Below are 13,799 nucleotides of genomic sequence, written 5' to 3' on the forward strand. Positions count from 1 at the left end.
ACTCCAGTCTTCCTGTTTCCAGTTTGCTTCTCAGAAGAGCTCCACTCATAGAGAACTGGGCATGTGCAGTGGTGCCGACGCCCCTTCTCTTTCCCAGGTTTGAGGAACCCCCCGAGGCCCCTCCTGGTGGCTGGCCCCTCCAGTATGGGAAGCAGTGACACCGATGGGGGCCTTTTCGCCGTCCCCACGACTCTGCCTCCCAACAGCCGGCACGGGAAGCTCTTCTCTCCCAGCAAGGAAGCCGAGCTGACGTTTCGCCAGCACCTGAACTCGGTCAGCGTGAGTGCCGGCCCCTGCGCCCTGCGCGCTGGGCTGCTGTGCCGATGGGAAAGCCCCTCAGGAGCGGTGCCATTGCCTTTGCAGATGCAGTCTGATTTCTTCCTGCCAAAGCCCCGGAAGCTGCGGAACCGGCACCATCGGAAGCCGCTGGTGGTCCAGGTCAGAAAATCCTACTCGGGTGCGAAAGCTGGGCAGGTAGGCCGGTGTAGGGTCACATCGGGCCTCTCCTGGCACCTCCCTTGCCAAGCCACGTGGGCCAAACTGGTTTTCTTCTAGATCTCAGTTTTTCATTGTGTGAAACAGATGAAATTCCTGCCCCTTTCTTTTTAGGAATAGGGTAAATAAAGTAATAGCAGTGAACTTAACTGTCTGTACCTGGACATAAAGATAACGTGTGCATAGCATTGAAAACCGCTTGCAAAGAAAGATGGAAAGTTCTGGGGATTCGAGTCCCAAGAATGTTCCTGGTTTGGATATATTCGAGGACTCTCAGAACATCTATTTGTAAATATTTTAATCACTGGAAGCAGTTAGCAAGGCATGTGGGTTGGCCAGAGGCCAGACCTTTTGAGAGCTCATAATATTGACCACTGGGGGATCCATAGGTGCCATATTTAAACCAGAGGGGAGATCAGGGAAGTGGAGGCACGAGAAAGGAAACGTGTATTTTGAGGTAAGAAGGTAAAGGAAGTGAAGCTAGACATCCAAAATAACTGTTGGCTTAGAAACATGTGAACGTGTTTCTTTTTGCATGAACGCACAGGCTTCCTTTGGTTGGACTCTTAGAAAATCTTTTCTTCTCTTGAGATTAGTTTATTTAGAAATGAGAGATCCCATGAAAGGTATTAGGAAGGAAGATGCATTCTAAATGCGAGGCAGTTTTTGTTCGGACTTACTTGGTATTCATTCATGTATTTGGTCTGGCTGAGTGTGAGCTCTGTGGCCCCTTGCTCCAGTCTCAAACTGCAGCCCGTGGGCCAAACCCAGCCCACTGACTTCTTTCTTTTTTTTTAAAACAATTTTACTGGTGTATAATTTACATACCATAAATTTTAGTTCACTCACTTAAATGTACAATTCAGTAGTTTTTAGTATATTTACAGAGTTGTACAACCATCATCATAGTCTGAGTTTAGAATATTTTCTGTCACCCAGAAAGAAACCCTGTATCCCTTAGCAGTCACTCCCCTGCCCCCACCCCCCAATCCCTGGCAAGCACAAATCTTTCTGTCTCTGGATTTGCCTGTTACGGACATTTTGTGTAAGTGTGATCATACAATATGCATCTTTTCCACTTACTGGTTTTGTAAATAAAGTCTACTGGAACAGAGTCACACTTATTCATTACAATATTTTTGATGGCTGCTTTTACACTACAAGGGCAGAGTTGAGTAGCTGTAGCAGAGATGATATGGCCCACAGAGCCTCCAATATTTTCCACCTGGCTGTTTACCGAAAAAGTGTGTTGGGCCCTGTCTTAGGTTTTGGAGTGAAGCCAGCACAGAACTTCCGTGGTTCCTTGTGTTGTTAATAGCAGCTCACCTCCTGTCTTGGTACTTGGGTGGACCTGGCATTCCTCCTGTCACATGGGCAGGAGCTCCTCCTCTCCAGCCTCTGTCAGCACTGCGGGCACCTCTAATGGGCGAGAGACGTCCCGTGAGCCCGCATGTTTACTGCATTAGCAGAGCAGCAGTGGTACTGCCCGGAGGCCACAGTGCCACCTGGAACACGTTCTGGTCGACAGGTGCCTCTTGTGAGCGTTGTGTTTTGACTGCAAACCATTTTAGTGGTTGGCATCATTTCCTCTTAGATGGTCACAGTCATCAGTCAGCAGATGCCCTGAGCACATTGGAACTCAGTTATTCATGCACAGGAGCTGGGAACTGAGTAGAGAGGAGTGGACACGGGGACCTCTGAGTGGGAAGTTGGGGTGACCTTCTTAGTGGGGCAGGGCTTCTCAGTGCTCTCTAGCCCCTCCGTGTTAAAAGTGGTAGCTTTGTTCTCTTCAGCCTGTAATAGGGGTGACTTAGAAACAACCCTATCCAATGATTATAGATAGATTCGTGTAGCCGGTGGTATCCCATCCAAATCCAGAAGAACGTCCTGGGTTACAGATGTCTTCCTGACATTCCTCCAGTTAAGCTCCCTGGGTCTTTCCAGAGAGGGCCTGGGGTCCACAGGGCACAGCTGTCTTCAGAGTGCCCCAGGCATACTGTGTCCTCAGCCCCAACAAAGAGCCCTCCCCCACTTATATCGGCCCCTCATCTTCAGAGTGTCCCTTTCTAGCCCAGTGCCAGTTTCCTGATTGACACTGTCAGTGAGGCCATTTAACCCCATGGTTCTTCGTGCCTTTTCTTCACAGAGAACACTGCTGCCTCGACCGTCTGAGAGCCAGGCCCACAATGTCTGCTCCTTCTCCATCCTGTCCAATTCCTCCATCGCCGGTAAAGACTGGGGCTTCCCCCAGGCAGCTTTTTAGTCGCCCTAGCCTGTGTGTGGCCTCGTCTTTGGGGACTAGTGGCCATTTCTCTCTGTGACTCTCTGAGGGATGCTTCAAGCATCACTTTGTTCACTCTGGCACATACTGTGTGTGCTGGGCCAGCTGGACATCCGCGAACCTCTGAGGCTGATGCTTGCTTTTAGTATTGCCTGCGACGGCCCTATTTGGATGCTCTGCTAGACTCAGTGTAGTGGAGCATCTGCCTGTGCTGTAGCATCTGTGCGTTACGGATTAGCTGTGTTCCTAGAGTGCGCGGATCACACTTTGATAAGCCCCTGCGTTCAGTGGGGGCCCCAGCTGTTTGTGCCAAATTGTCTGCAGTAAGGATCCTTGTGACACACATACTACTTGACTTATCTTTCTTACTGGTCTTGATTTTCATCGTTCACATTTACATACTGCAAGACTCACACAGCTGCTGGTTGCTTTTGCTCTTGTACAATAAAGAGATAAAGCCAGCTTGCAGGAGCAGAATACTGGTCCAGGGTCCAATGCTCCGCCTCCCCTCAGGGGCCTGTCACTCAGCCCTGGTGCTCAACTCCTGGTGGTGCTGGGTACTCATCATGGGGACAAGAATAGTAACCACAACCTTTCAGTACTTCAGGGGCGTGGTGGCGCTCTGACTGTCTAAGTTAGCAAGTGTTTGGAATGTTTGAAGGCTTTTGGTTCGGCTTCACTTCCTTGTCCTTATTGTGGCTGTGTGGGAGGGTGTGGGTGGGCAGAGGGCCAATGTGTGTTCTTGTTCTTGCCCTTACAGGGAGAGGTTCCTTCCGGCCGATCCAGTCTTCTCTGACCAAAGCAGCTCTGTCTCGGCCAATTGTGCCCAAGGTCCTTCCATCCCAGGCCACCAGTCACTTGGCCAGTAAGTTTTGGTAACCGGGTATGGTGGCTGCCACTGCATGGGGTTTCTGAGTGACATCTGTTTGTAAGATTTTTAAGCTTTTTCTTATTCAAACCATAGTATCTCATTTCCCTTCTAAGACAACATCAGATCCATTGGCCTTTGCATTGAAATGAGGCGTGAGGCCGTTCCATGGCCCTCCTGGGAAACTTTATGGGATATCTGTAGAACAAAGACGTGAAGTATCATTTCTGTTGCCAGGTGCCATTGACTTGGCTGCTAAGAGTGCCGGCATCATTCCTGGGAGCCCCCTTCCCGTTTTGGACCCCGAGGGCTTGTCTGGCATCTCTCCGCTGTCCTCAGACAGTGTGACTGCAGTCGTTGCTGGCCAGGGCGCCACCAGAACCCGCCAGAATGGACACCCCATCTCTGCTGTGGGCGTACGTGTATCTAGTTACCGCCAGCCCCCAGGGTGGGAAGTCACCCTCCAGGGGTTGGAAGCTGAGACCTCATGCTGAGGTTGCGTGGGGTCCCAGCTTCTGCCTTTCTAGGGGTGCCCAGTGGGCTAAAGTGCTCTGGAGTGGTTTCAGTGGGACAGGAAGAGGCCAGGAGCTGGGGCTGGAGCGTGCACAGCCGATCACAGCAAGGGGGTGCTCAGTGGCCCCGAAGGACCAGGGGTAGGGCAGGCTTGTACTGTGGCTCTGGAGCAGCCAGAACTTGGCAAGCCTGGTGATCTGTCCACCAGGCCTGGGGAGTAACTTTAATCACATTGGCCAACAGCAGTGGCCACCTGCTCAGCCACGCCGAGGCCTCTCTTCCATTTGGGAGAGAATGGTCTGGACGGGCTTGGCTGTGTCCTGCCCAGTCTTTCAGACTCACTCAAGGAGGGCAGGATTCCCAGGAGCCCAGCTGGACAATGATCAGGGCGATGTCTGGCCAGGACTGGGGTTGACTCTCTGGGTCGACAAATGCTGTTCAGCATGGGGACTTGGCTGGCCCTCCTCTGCCCTCCCCTCCCGCCCCCCCCTGCCCCCGAAGCACTTTGTGGTGTGTCTAGCCTGTTGTGATCCATTCACAGTGCCTGTGCTGTCGGGAGGCCAGGTGGCAACACTGTGCTTTCCTCCAGAGCTCGCAATGCAGGCTGCTCACTGGCACTCCTGGCATTTTTCTAGGGTGCAAGTGATCCTTTCATCAGCATCCCCTCAACGCTCGAGCCAGAGCCGGAACCAGTGGCGGATGGCTTCCAGGTAGAGTGTGCACTTAGGTGCCGAGCACAGTAGTGCTGCCCAGGCCCACGTCTGGCACCTGGGTTCCTGTCATCCCTGGTCCTGCCCTTGGATTGCCAGGCTGGCGATGTTGTCCCTCCCCTGACACACATGCGGCTAGAAGGACTGAGCATGCTGGGCCGGAGAGGGCAGGGTGGTCAGCTGGCCACTCTCCTCGGCACTCACTCCACCTATGCGCTGCTGGCTGTCTGCTGCAACCCTTGCGGCGGGGACCTGGCTGCCCTGGCCTGGCCTTCCCATGTCGTCATCTCCATGGCAGCTCCCGGGTGCTGAGCTCCACAGTGTGCTTCTGGAGGCTGAGCCGCCTCTGCTGATTTGCCCTTACCAGTCAGTCTGTCACAGAGTCTGACCCAGATGCTGTGTCTCCCCACAGCGCTCTTCTGTCATCTCCCTATCTGAGCTGCCCAAAGCTCCACTCCAGAACGGCTTTTCAGCACCGCTCCCCTCAGAAGGTTCCAGCACTCGGCTCTCTCCACCCAATGTGTCTGCTCTGCTGGACCTCTCCCTCCCCGGGCCGCCTGAGGATGTGCTCTCGCAGGGCGAGCCCGCCACCCACATCAGTGACTCCATCATCGAGATTGCCATCAGCTCCGGCCAGTATGGTGAGGGGCAGCGCAGTATTGCACCCCCAGTCACGGCCCCTGCACCCCCAGGGGTCACAGCTGCTGCTCACCCTCCAGGGTCACGGCCCCTACAGCCTTCCGGGGTCACAGCTCCTGTGCCCCCCCAGGGTCATGACCCTGCCTCCCCCTGGGTCATGGCCCCTGTACCTCCCGGGGTCACAGCTGCTGCTCACCCCCTGGTGTCACAGCTCCTGCACCCCACAGGTCATGGCCCCTGTGTCCCCTGGGGTCACAGCCTCTGCACCTGCTGCGGTCATGGCCCCTACATCCCCCAGGTCACGGCTGCTTTGCAACTCAAGTCACGGCCCCTACGTCCTCTGGGGTCATGGCCCCTACATTCCCCAAGTCATGGCCCCTGCATCCCCCGGGTCGTGACCGCTGTGCAACCCAAGTTATGGCCCCTGTTCACCAGGCTCACAGCCCCTGCTCACCTGAGTCACAGCCTCTGCAGGAATGGCCAGGTGATCTACACTGAGTACCCTAAGTGTTTGCAGCCGTGTTGAGGATGCCTCCATTCAGCTCTGTTCTGAATTCTGAATCTCTGCCACCAGCATAGTGCTGCCTGGTTTCGGCAGGGGCAGCAAAGACAATTGAGATCAGGACCTGGCCTGCGGCTTTTACAGTCTCGTGGGAACTCCCCCAACCTTGAGACAGGCCCAGTGAGCCCTCTTCAGCCTGGGAGCTGGCAGGGGTGTTTTGTAATTGGTTTTGAATCTGGCTGGACTCAGGGATTCAGTCAGGCAACCTGGGTTCATAGCTGGTGAGTGTGTGGCCTGGGCCAAGCCACTGGCAAATCAGAGTCTCCCTCCCTCAGCAGCAAGTTGGAAACCACATAAGGACACAGAACTGTCCTTAGCACAGACGAGATGAATGTCGTAAAGCTCTAAGCAAGGCCTGCCCTGTCACTCTTCACTCTAAATCCTCCATGGGGCCTTTGTTGCCATGAGCAGCTGCTCTGAGGCTGGCCATCGTAGGCTCATGCTGCTCATCCTGAGCGGAAGCACCTTGTGTCCACCCACCATCTTTGTGTTCTCAGGCTCCTGGGCCCAGCAGTGCACAGCCAGGCCACCCTGCCATCCTGGTGGGGAAGTGGAGAGGCAGGGCGCTGTGCACCTGCATGTGGCCTCTGACAGCAATTTTGGTTTGCAGGTGAAGGTGTCTCCCTCTCTCCAGCAAAACTGAACGGCAGTGACAGTTCCAAGAGCCTGCCCTCCCCATCCAGCAGCCCCCAGCCCAACTGGATTGCCTCTCCCACGCACGACCCCCAGTGGTACCCCAGTGACTCCACTGATTCCTCACTCAGCAGCCTCTTTGGTGAGTGTGCGAGTGGCTCGGGCCTCCTCTCACACACACACCAGCAGGGGCCACACTGTACACCAGCATGGAGGGCCTGGGGGACGAGGGTTCTCCGTGCTCTTCAGCAGAACATCCACCAGGGTTTTTTTTGTTTACGTATTTGTTTGTGTTTCTTTTTAATGTTTTGTTTTTTTTTCCTGAGTAATTTTTTTTGTTTTAATTGAGGCATAATTTACATCTGGGAAATACACAGATTTTGAGTGCAACCAATTTTGGCATAAACCCGTGTAACCCGCAACCCAGTCAAGATATAGAGCGTTTTCATTAGCCCAGAGAGTTCTCCATGCCCCTTCCCTGTTCGTTTGGGTATCCTGGCCATTACCCCTCTGGGGCTGTGGCCTGGCATGTTCTGCTGTGTGTAGGGTAGGAGGAGCTGGCCACCCGTGCTCTCTCGTAGGCTCCCCTTTTTCTGTACTCAGTGAAATTGTCTGAGGGGACACTTCGGAGGTTTGAGGCATGTTCTCTGCTGCAGATCGGAGAGTGTCTGGGATGTGGCCCCCCACCCAGAGCCTATTTCTCAGTGGTCACCTGTGTTTATTTACTGTGGTGGAAAAGGATATGCCAGCCTCTGTTTCCCATGTCAGGAAGATTCAGTTGCACACTGGGATCTGTCCGCCATCTTTTTAAAGACTCGGCAAAGGGGTGCAGATGGCGCATCATTCCTGGCAGCCTTGGGACATGTGCTGATAGAGGGCGGACTCGGCCATCACTGTCTCTGGCCCCGCGCCTAATGGCCCAGAGTGATCAGAGGGGTCTGGGGGTTGGAGGGCATCAGCCACTTACAAGTGCTTCCTGTTATAAAAGTCATGTCACAGTACAGAAATGTGAAAAGTTGGATAGAAATCACAAAAAATTGGAAGCAACCTTAACCGCCTGCCCATCAGTAAGGGACTGGTTACGCAGAATGAAATGTCGGGAAGGCGTAGGGCTGTTGGAAAAGTGAGCTAGACAACGTTGCTGCACGGGCTGCCTGGAAGAGGGTGGCAGCAGACTAGACTGAGCCAGGCCTCAGAGAGTTTTATCTGGCCTTCTCTCTGCAGCAAGCTTCATCTCCCCAGAGAAGAGCCGGAAGATGCTGCCAGCTTCTGTTGGGACAAACAGTGGCACTTCCTTGCTGGGCCCCAGCTTGCTGGATGGAAACTCACGGGACTCCTTTGTATCCAGGTCCCTGGCTGATGTCGCAGAGGTAAGTGCTCCCATGCAGCGCTGTCTCATGCCTGAACTTGACCTCCCAGCCCCGGTTCCTGAAGCTGCCAGATCCTTCCTGTAGATGATCTGGTCAGGCCTCCCAGTGGGCTGTTAAGAACCTCTTGCCAGCAGTTAAAAATTGGGGGAGAGCACGTAAAGCTCCGGTTTCTGCCTTCTCTTGAGAATGGAACGATCTGGCCATTCTGGCTAGCGTTTGTCCCCAGGTGACGTCAGATGACAGGCCCTGAGTAGCAGCAGGCCCCTGAGGGCATGAAAGCATGGAAACTCGGGTGCCCGGGCCCAGAGTGTCTCACCAGCTGTGCAGCCGTGGGCCAGTAATGTCACTTCTTTCTACCTCAGTTTCCTGATCCATAAAGAGCAGTAGGTGGTATTATCGTCATTGCTGCCCCCCACGTGTCCTGATGGTGAGTGACCTTCAGCAGCAGCCCCCTGGGCTGTACTCTACCATGGGCTTGGCTGAGGCCGGAGAAGCAGGTTCTGCAGGAAAGGCACAGCCATGCCCTGGGCACCTCTCTTTGGGCCCTTTTCCTTTTCCATGGGTCCATTAACGAATGTTTATCCAGGGCCTACTGTATGCCAAGGACTGCTGCAGGCACTGGGTAAACAAAAACAAAGGAACCTGCTCCCTGAGGCTTCCATTCTAGTGGAGGTGGCAGACAAGGAATAGTGTCCACAGCGACTTCTGTGTATTTGCCCCCAGAATAAAATCCTGGCCCCTGAGGCCCTGTTACTGTCCATGCGCCTCTCTCCTTCTATTCACCACCTCAATCCTTGTATCCACCCACCGTCTTTGTGTTTCTTGAGCATCCTAAGCCTGTTGCCACCTCAGGCCCTCTGTACTTGCTGTTTCTTCTGGCTGGAATGCGTTTCCACCACATCTTGATGTGCTTTCCTCCCACACTTCTGCTCAGAGTCTATTCCTCACACAGTCCTTCTCTGACTCCCCTGCCCCAATGGCACACGTTGACCCCTGGCTCTGCTGCCCTTTCCTCCAGCCACACCTTGCTCACTGCACTCACTCTCTTTGTGTATGGACTGTTCGCCTGACTTCTCGTTAAGTGTCACGAGGGAGGGACCCCACTCAGCAGCACACCACACTGTAGGCTGTCTGGGGACACGTGTTGAAAGAAGGGAGTTCAAAACAGACAGAGGCACTTCTGAGGTTCCCCTGGGCCACCATTCCAGGGCTAGATTCCAGCAGGGCGGTCGACGTGAGAGTCTGATCTTCACTGTAAAGAGATACTGGGTCCCCACCATGGCGGCCTTCCACCAGGCTGCCAGCTGATGCAGTCTTCCCGTGCCCTCTGTCCCACAGGTTGTGGACTCCCAGCTGGTGTGCATGATGAATGAAAATAGCATTGATTATATCTCTCGGTTCAACGACCTGGCCCAAGAGTTGTCCATTGCTGAGTCCAGTCGCCGGGAGGTCCTATTTGATGGCGGTGGGCCTCCTATTGGCGACCTGTCCCAGTGACTGCATCTCCAGGTGGAGAGGAGGGCTTATGTGGCTGGTGGCCCTCAGCTGTAGTGGGGGTAGCCCTCTTTAAACGAGAGAAACCACCAACCAAGCTCAGGCCACCCTCCAGAGGACTTCTGAACAGAGACACCTCTGCGCCTGGAACAGGCAGTGCACAAGAATAGCTGGCTAGAAGCTGTGTTCCAAGTGGCAGAGGGCAGCCCTAGATGAGGACCAGTGCTCCAGAAGACTGAAGACAGAAGTTGCCATGGCGTTGGGGCCCCGTGTTGGGATCTACAGAGCGATGATGTTTCAGTCACGCTTCCTTCTCGGGTTTGCCGTGCTGGATGTTTCCGTGGGCTTCTTTCTGAGAGAAGGGAGCGAGCCTGCCTCGGTGCGGCCATTGCTTCCTGGGGAGTGTGAGCTCCCCTCTCCGCAAGGAGCTCTGCCACTGTTTTCTTCCCACCACTCTGGTTGCTCTCTGTGTGGAGTGTTTACGGGGAGCGCAGCAGGCCCGGGGCTTGGCTCGGCCTGCTGGCATCTGCACCCTGAGGCAGCAAGCAGTTCAGGGGGAAGCAGAGGGTTCCAGGGCAGTGTAGCCGATGCCAGCCCCAGAGTCCTGGCCCCAGCCTGATGCATCCCCATCTAGGGACTTCGTTCTGACTGGTTTTAGCAGGAGGTGAGAAAGAATCATGTCTTACGCAGGTCATGTAGACTTTTTTGAAAAGCCTGCTAAGCTAGTTGAAACATACTTTTCTTGTGTTTAAGAATTAGGAGATGCTGAAGAGGAAGAACGGAGTCCTTGGTTTAGTTGGTTTCCTTCCAGTGTCCATCTGTGAGTTTCTTCTAGGTGATCTAAGATGTTACTTCTCACAGTTGGGATGATCCTGAGCACTAACTTGACTAGAGCTAATGCTTTCCTGATAAATTCTTCAGCTTCCGATGTGTTATCCTTTGCAGGAATGTGTGACTGTTGGTTATCCTTTGCAGTTCTCCTTTGCAGGGACATTTTCTCCTCTTCAGCATCTCCTCTTCCTCTCTTTGGCATTGGTGTAGGGTGTGCTGTGAGGCATTATGTAAGCCCTCATGTGTACTGTGCCCCATGGCCTCTGTTTTTCTTGTTCCCACTCAGGGAATCCAGTCAGGGGCTCTGACTTCTGGATGCAGTCAGGGCTCACCACAGCCCTTTGGTGGCCTTCTTGAGCCCCTTGGGTGGGTGGCCAGTGGGGACTCCTGCAGATGGTCTGGCAGCCAGGCTTTCTCCAAAGTAGAGTCCAGGGAGGCCCAGGCACAGGAGTCACTGTCCAGCCATGGACGATGCGTTTGGGAGCTGTTGCCCTGGTGGTGGGCAGGTCACATCTGTGCCACTATCTCACCTGCTGCTTCACCTTCCATCGGTAGCCAGGGTTGATGTGACCTTTTAAACCTACATGCACCTGGAACTGCCCCTTCCCCTTTTCCTCCCCTACCCCTTGCCTGTGGAGCAGTGGCTGTTAGGGTCAAGCCTGGCCTCTCCACTCCCTGGCTGCTCTGCGTCCCCTCAGTGAAGAAGGGAGCCAGTGGGAATGGGCATGGAAGGGTCTTCCACATGTATGAGCAGGGGACACTCTTGATCATGTGGTCTCCCCAGCCAGACACAGCCTCTTAGACTGCGGACAGGGTCATACACACAGCTGGCAAGGGGAAGTGAAGGTGACAGTTGGCCTCCGTGCAACTGCTTCCTTCGTCTCAGGTTTTTCCCAGAGCTCTTGCCTGGAAGGCGGCCTCCTTCCTTAGCTCTGATTCTAGGCACAAACATCACTGATAGGAGCCTGTGCTGACAACTCTTCCAGGCTCTTAAGAAAACCGTCCCAAAGCTCTGGAAATACAAAGGAAATATGCCACTTTATTAAGAGGTACAGAGAGCAACATTTGAACCAGAGTATCTAAACTAGCTTGTGTTCTGTGCTCATTATATCAGCTTTCGGAAACTAGCACCTTATTGAGCTGAACAAGATGAGTAGATCCCTCTCCCTGGGGATCTGACTTTGCTGGGCCTCTGTAGATTAGGACAACAGGCCAAGCTTAGGCCACAAATCAGTTTCTCATACTCCCACTGTCTCAGGCCAGAGATGCCACCTAGCATCACAGCACTGACAACGGGAGCAGTGGCCACTGGTGAGGGCCCTAGGTGAGGGACAGTCAGAATCCTGAGCTGCATATCTGTCAGGGTAGACATGGAGGCAGTCTGGCAGGGAGGTTGACATTTGTTGCCCGATGACATCTAAATGGAGGGAAACTCTGGCAGTTGAGATCGGTTTGCAGGCTTCTTGTTTAACAGCACCTCCTGCTTAGGTCTTGCACAGACTCTGTTCAGGAGCGGCTGGATGCAGCCAGTGTCAATCAGTGGGTAGGTGGGTTGGGGAGGAGGGTAGGATGAGTCTTCTTGTCTATAGTAAAGCTGAAGTGGTTCCAGATGATTCGGTTGCTTCTTTAGCAACTGGGAAGTATGACGTTGCTTGCCGTAATAAAGGGAAAATGGTATCATTTGTAGTAGAAAAACAATGGGTGTATTTTCTCCCAGCCTAAGTGAGTATATATGTATAAAAATAGAAACTGTTAAAGGCTGGTATTTTCAAAAGACCCAAGCAGAGAAGTCTCCCACTTCCTGCATCTTCCCAGTGCCTTCCATCAGAAGTTGTGATTGTCTCGGTATGAACGTGTGGCTTCCTTTGTGCACTTGAGCATGTTGTGATTCAGATGAGATCAGTTTCTTAGAAAAATCTTTCCCTGATCACTCTATTGTTGTCTGGGATCTTTTTGCTGATTCTTTTTTTCTAAAGTTTGAAACTGAATATCTCAGGTCTCAAGGGAGCTGGTGTTTTTGCCCTTGACTCTTTATTGTGAATATCTGGTGATGAGTAGTCCACCTTTTAGAAGATGCAGAAGCAGGTTGATGTTCATCATTTCACGAAAGGGTTGTGATGACATTCTTTCTCATCTCGCTGTATCTTCTATGTGTAGAGTACTTGCTCAGGGAGTGGGGATATTTGGGAACATTTCCTCAGTAGAACTGCTTGCTTGCTTTCCCACATCTCCAGGTTCTTAGCATTAGAGTTCCATCCTTTATCATTTTGTACGGTGGCTTCATTTTAATAACATCTCTAACTAGATCACACCATTGAGTTTATACTTGTTCTGCACAGAGAAGGCATAGGATACAAGACAGTGGAAACAACTGAGGAGGAAAACAGCAGTTGTTTTTTTTTTTTTTTTTTTAATCTATCAGATGCATTTATGGGGGAAATATGGCACTTAATTTCTTAAGACAAAAAAAAAAAAAAGGAAAGAAACCCACAGCAAACCTTTCCCTACTGTCAAAGCTCTCCTAATCTCACAGCAATTTGTAAGTCATGTTAAGACTTGGCAGCACTACAACCACCTGTATCCTTCCTTCTGCAACAGGATAACTGGCTCTGGAGCTAATGGTCTGGGCAGCAGAATTTATTGCTGTTTGTTTTAATAATAGTTAAGCCATATCATCTAAGTTTTTCAGCTTGAGATGTGAATTTGTTTTATAGATTATAAATATACATATATAGTGTATGTATAAAGCAGAATGCCTGTCCTTCCTGATTATTTTTTGTACCATATTGTAAATTATATTATTTATTCTTTACCAGTTTTGGGAATAAAAGGTGTTTTGGTTATTTAATATAATAAACAAAAGCTGTTAAACTTCTTATGTTTAAATTTCCAGTTCAACTTGTAAATCTGTTTTTATTGTGTATAAATACATACTAATACTTGATCTAATAATTGTTTCAGCTTTTTTTTTTTTTTTTAAACAATTCGCACTTACAAAGCAGCCAGAGCCGAATATTGTCACCATTTGGTGAGCTCTCAGAGGACGAGGTGGGCGGTCCACTGCCAGGGTCCTTTCAAATCCAAACCCTGCTGATAGTTTTGTTTCTTGGCTTGTTGATTTTTGAGTCAGGACTAGGACAGCCCGGGCACTTTAGTCCAGTGTGCAACGCCTAGTTTCAGTTCTTTTGCTTTCCCCTGAAGGCGTCTCTCTGAAGGGCCCTTCCACCCCACCGTCCTGGCCTGCACAGCTTAGAAGGGGAAAGAGAATTGCTGAGGGCAGAAGCAGGCTTCCTCGAACAAATAAATGCCAACTTCAGACGTTTTCATTTGGCCAAGTGGTGCAAATGCCTTCGACCTGGCTTGCAAAGAACAAACGTGTGCCGAAAGACTGGAAGGCCTATTC

General features: G+C 52.0%; 1 protein-coding gene across 4 annotated transcripts in view; it reads left to right on the forward strand.

The window, feature by feature from the left end:
* The window catches only part of CRAMP1 (cramped chromatin regulator homolog 1), a 48,354-nt gene extending 35,044 nt beyond the window's left edge, over positions 1–13,310 (forward strand). For 2 of the 4 annotated variants that reach the window (XM_049903041.1, XM_049903044.1), the window contains 9 exons: positions 98–438; positions 2,642–2,723; positions 3,537–3,641; positions 3,882–4,060; positions 4,793–4,867; positions 5,280–5,508; positions 6,679–6,843; positions 7,926–8,071; positions 9,410–13,310. In XM_049903041.1, the coding sequence (XP_049758998.1) occupies positions 98–438; positions 2,642–2,723; positions 3,537–3,641; positions 3,882–4,060; positions 4,793–4,867; positions 5,280–5,508; positions 6,679–6,843; positions 7,926–8,071; positions 9,410–9,568 (1,481 nt within the window). In that variant the 3' untranslated portion in view covers positions 9,569–13,310. The remainder of the gene's footprint in view (positions 1–97; positions 439–2,641; positions 2,724–3,536; positions 3,642–3,881; positions 4,061–4,792; positions 4,868–5,279; positions 5,509–6,678; positions 6,844–7,925; positions 8,072–9,409) is intronic. The other 2 variants (XM_049903042.1, XM_049903043.1) reach the window with 2 other exon arrangements.
* The last annotated feature ends 489 nt before the right edge of the window (positions 13,311–13,799 follow it).

The sequence above is a fragment of the Elephas maximus genome, chromosome 12 (assembly GCF_024166365.1).
Source record: "Elephas maximus indicus isolate mEleMax1 chromosome 12, mEleMax1 primary haplotype, whole genome shotgun sequence".
Taxonomy (NCBI): Eukaryota; Metazoa; Chordata; class Mammalia; order Proboscidea; family Elephantidae; genus Elephas; species Elephas maximus.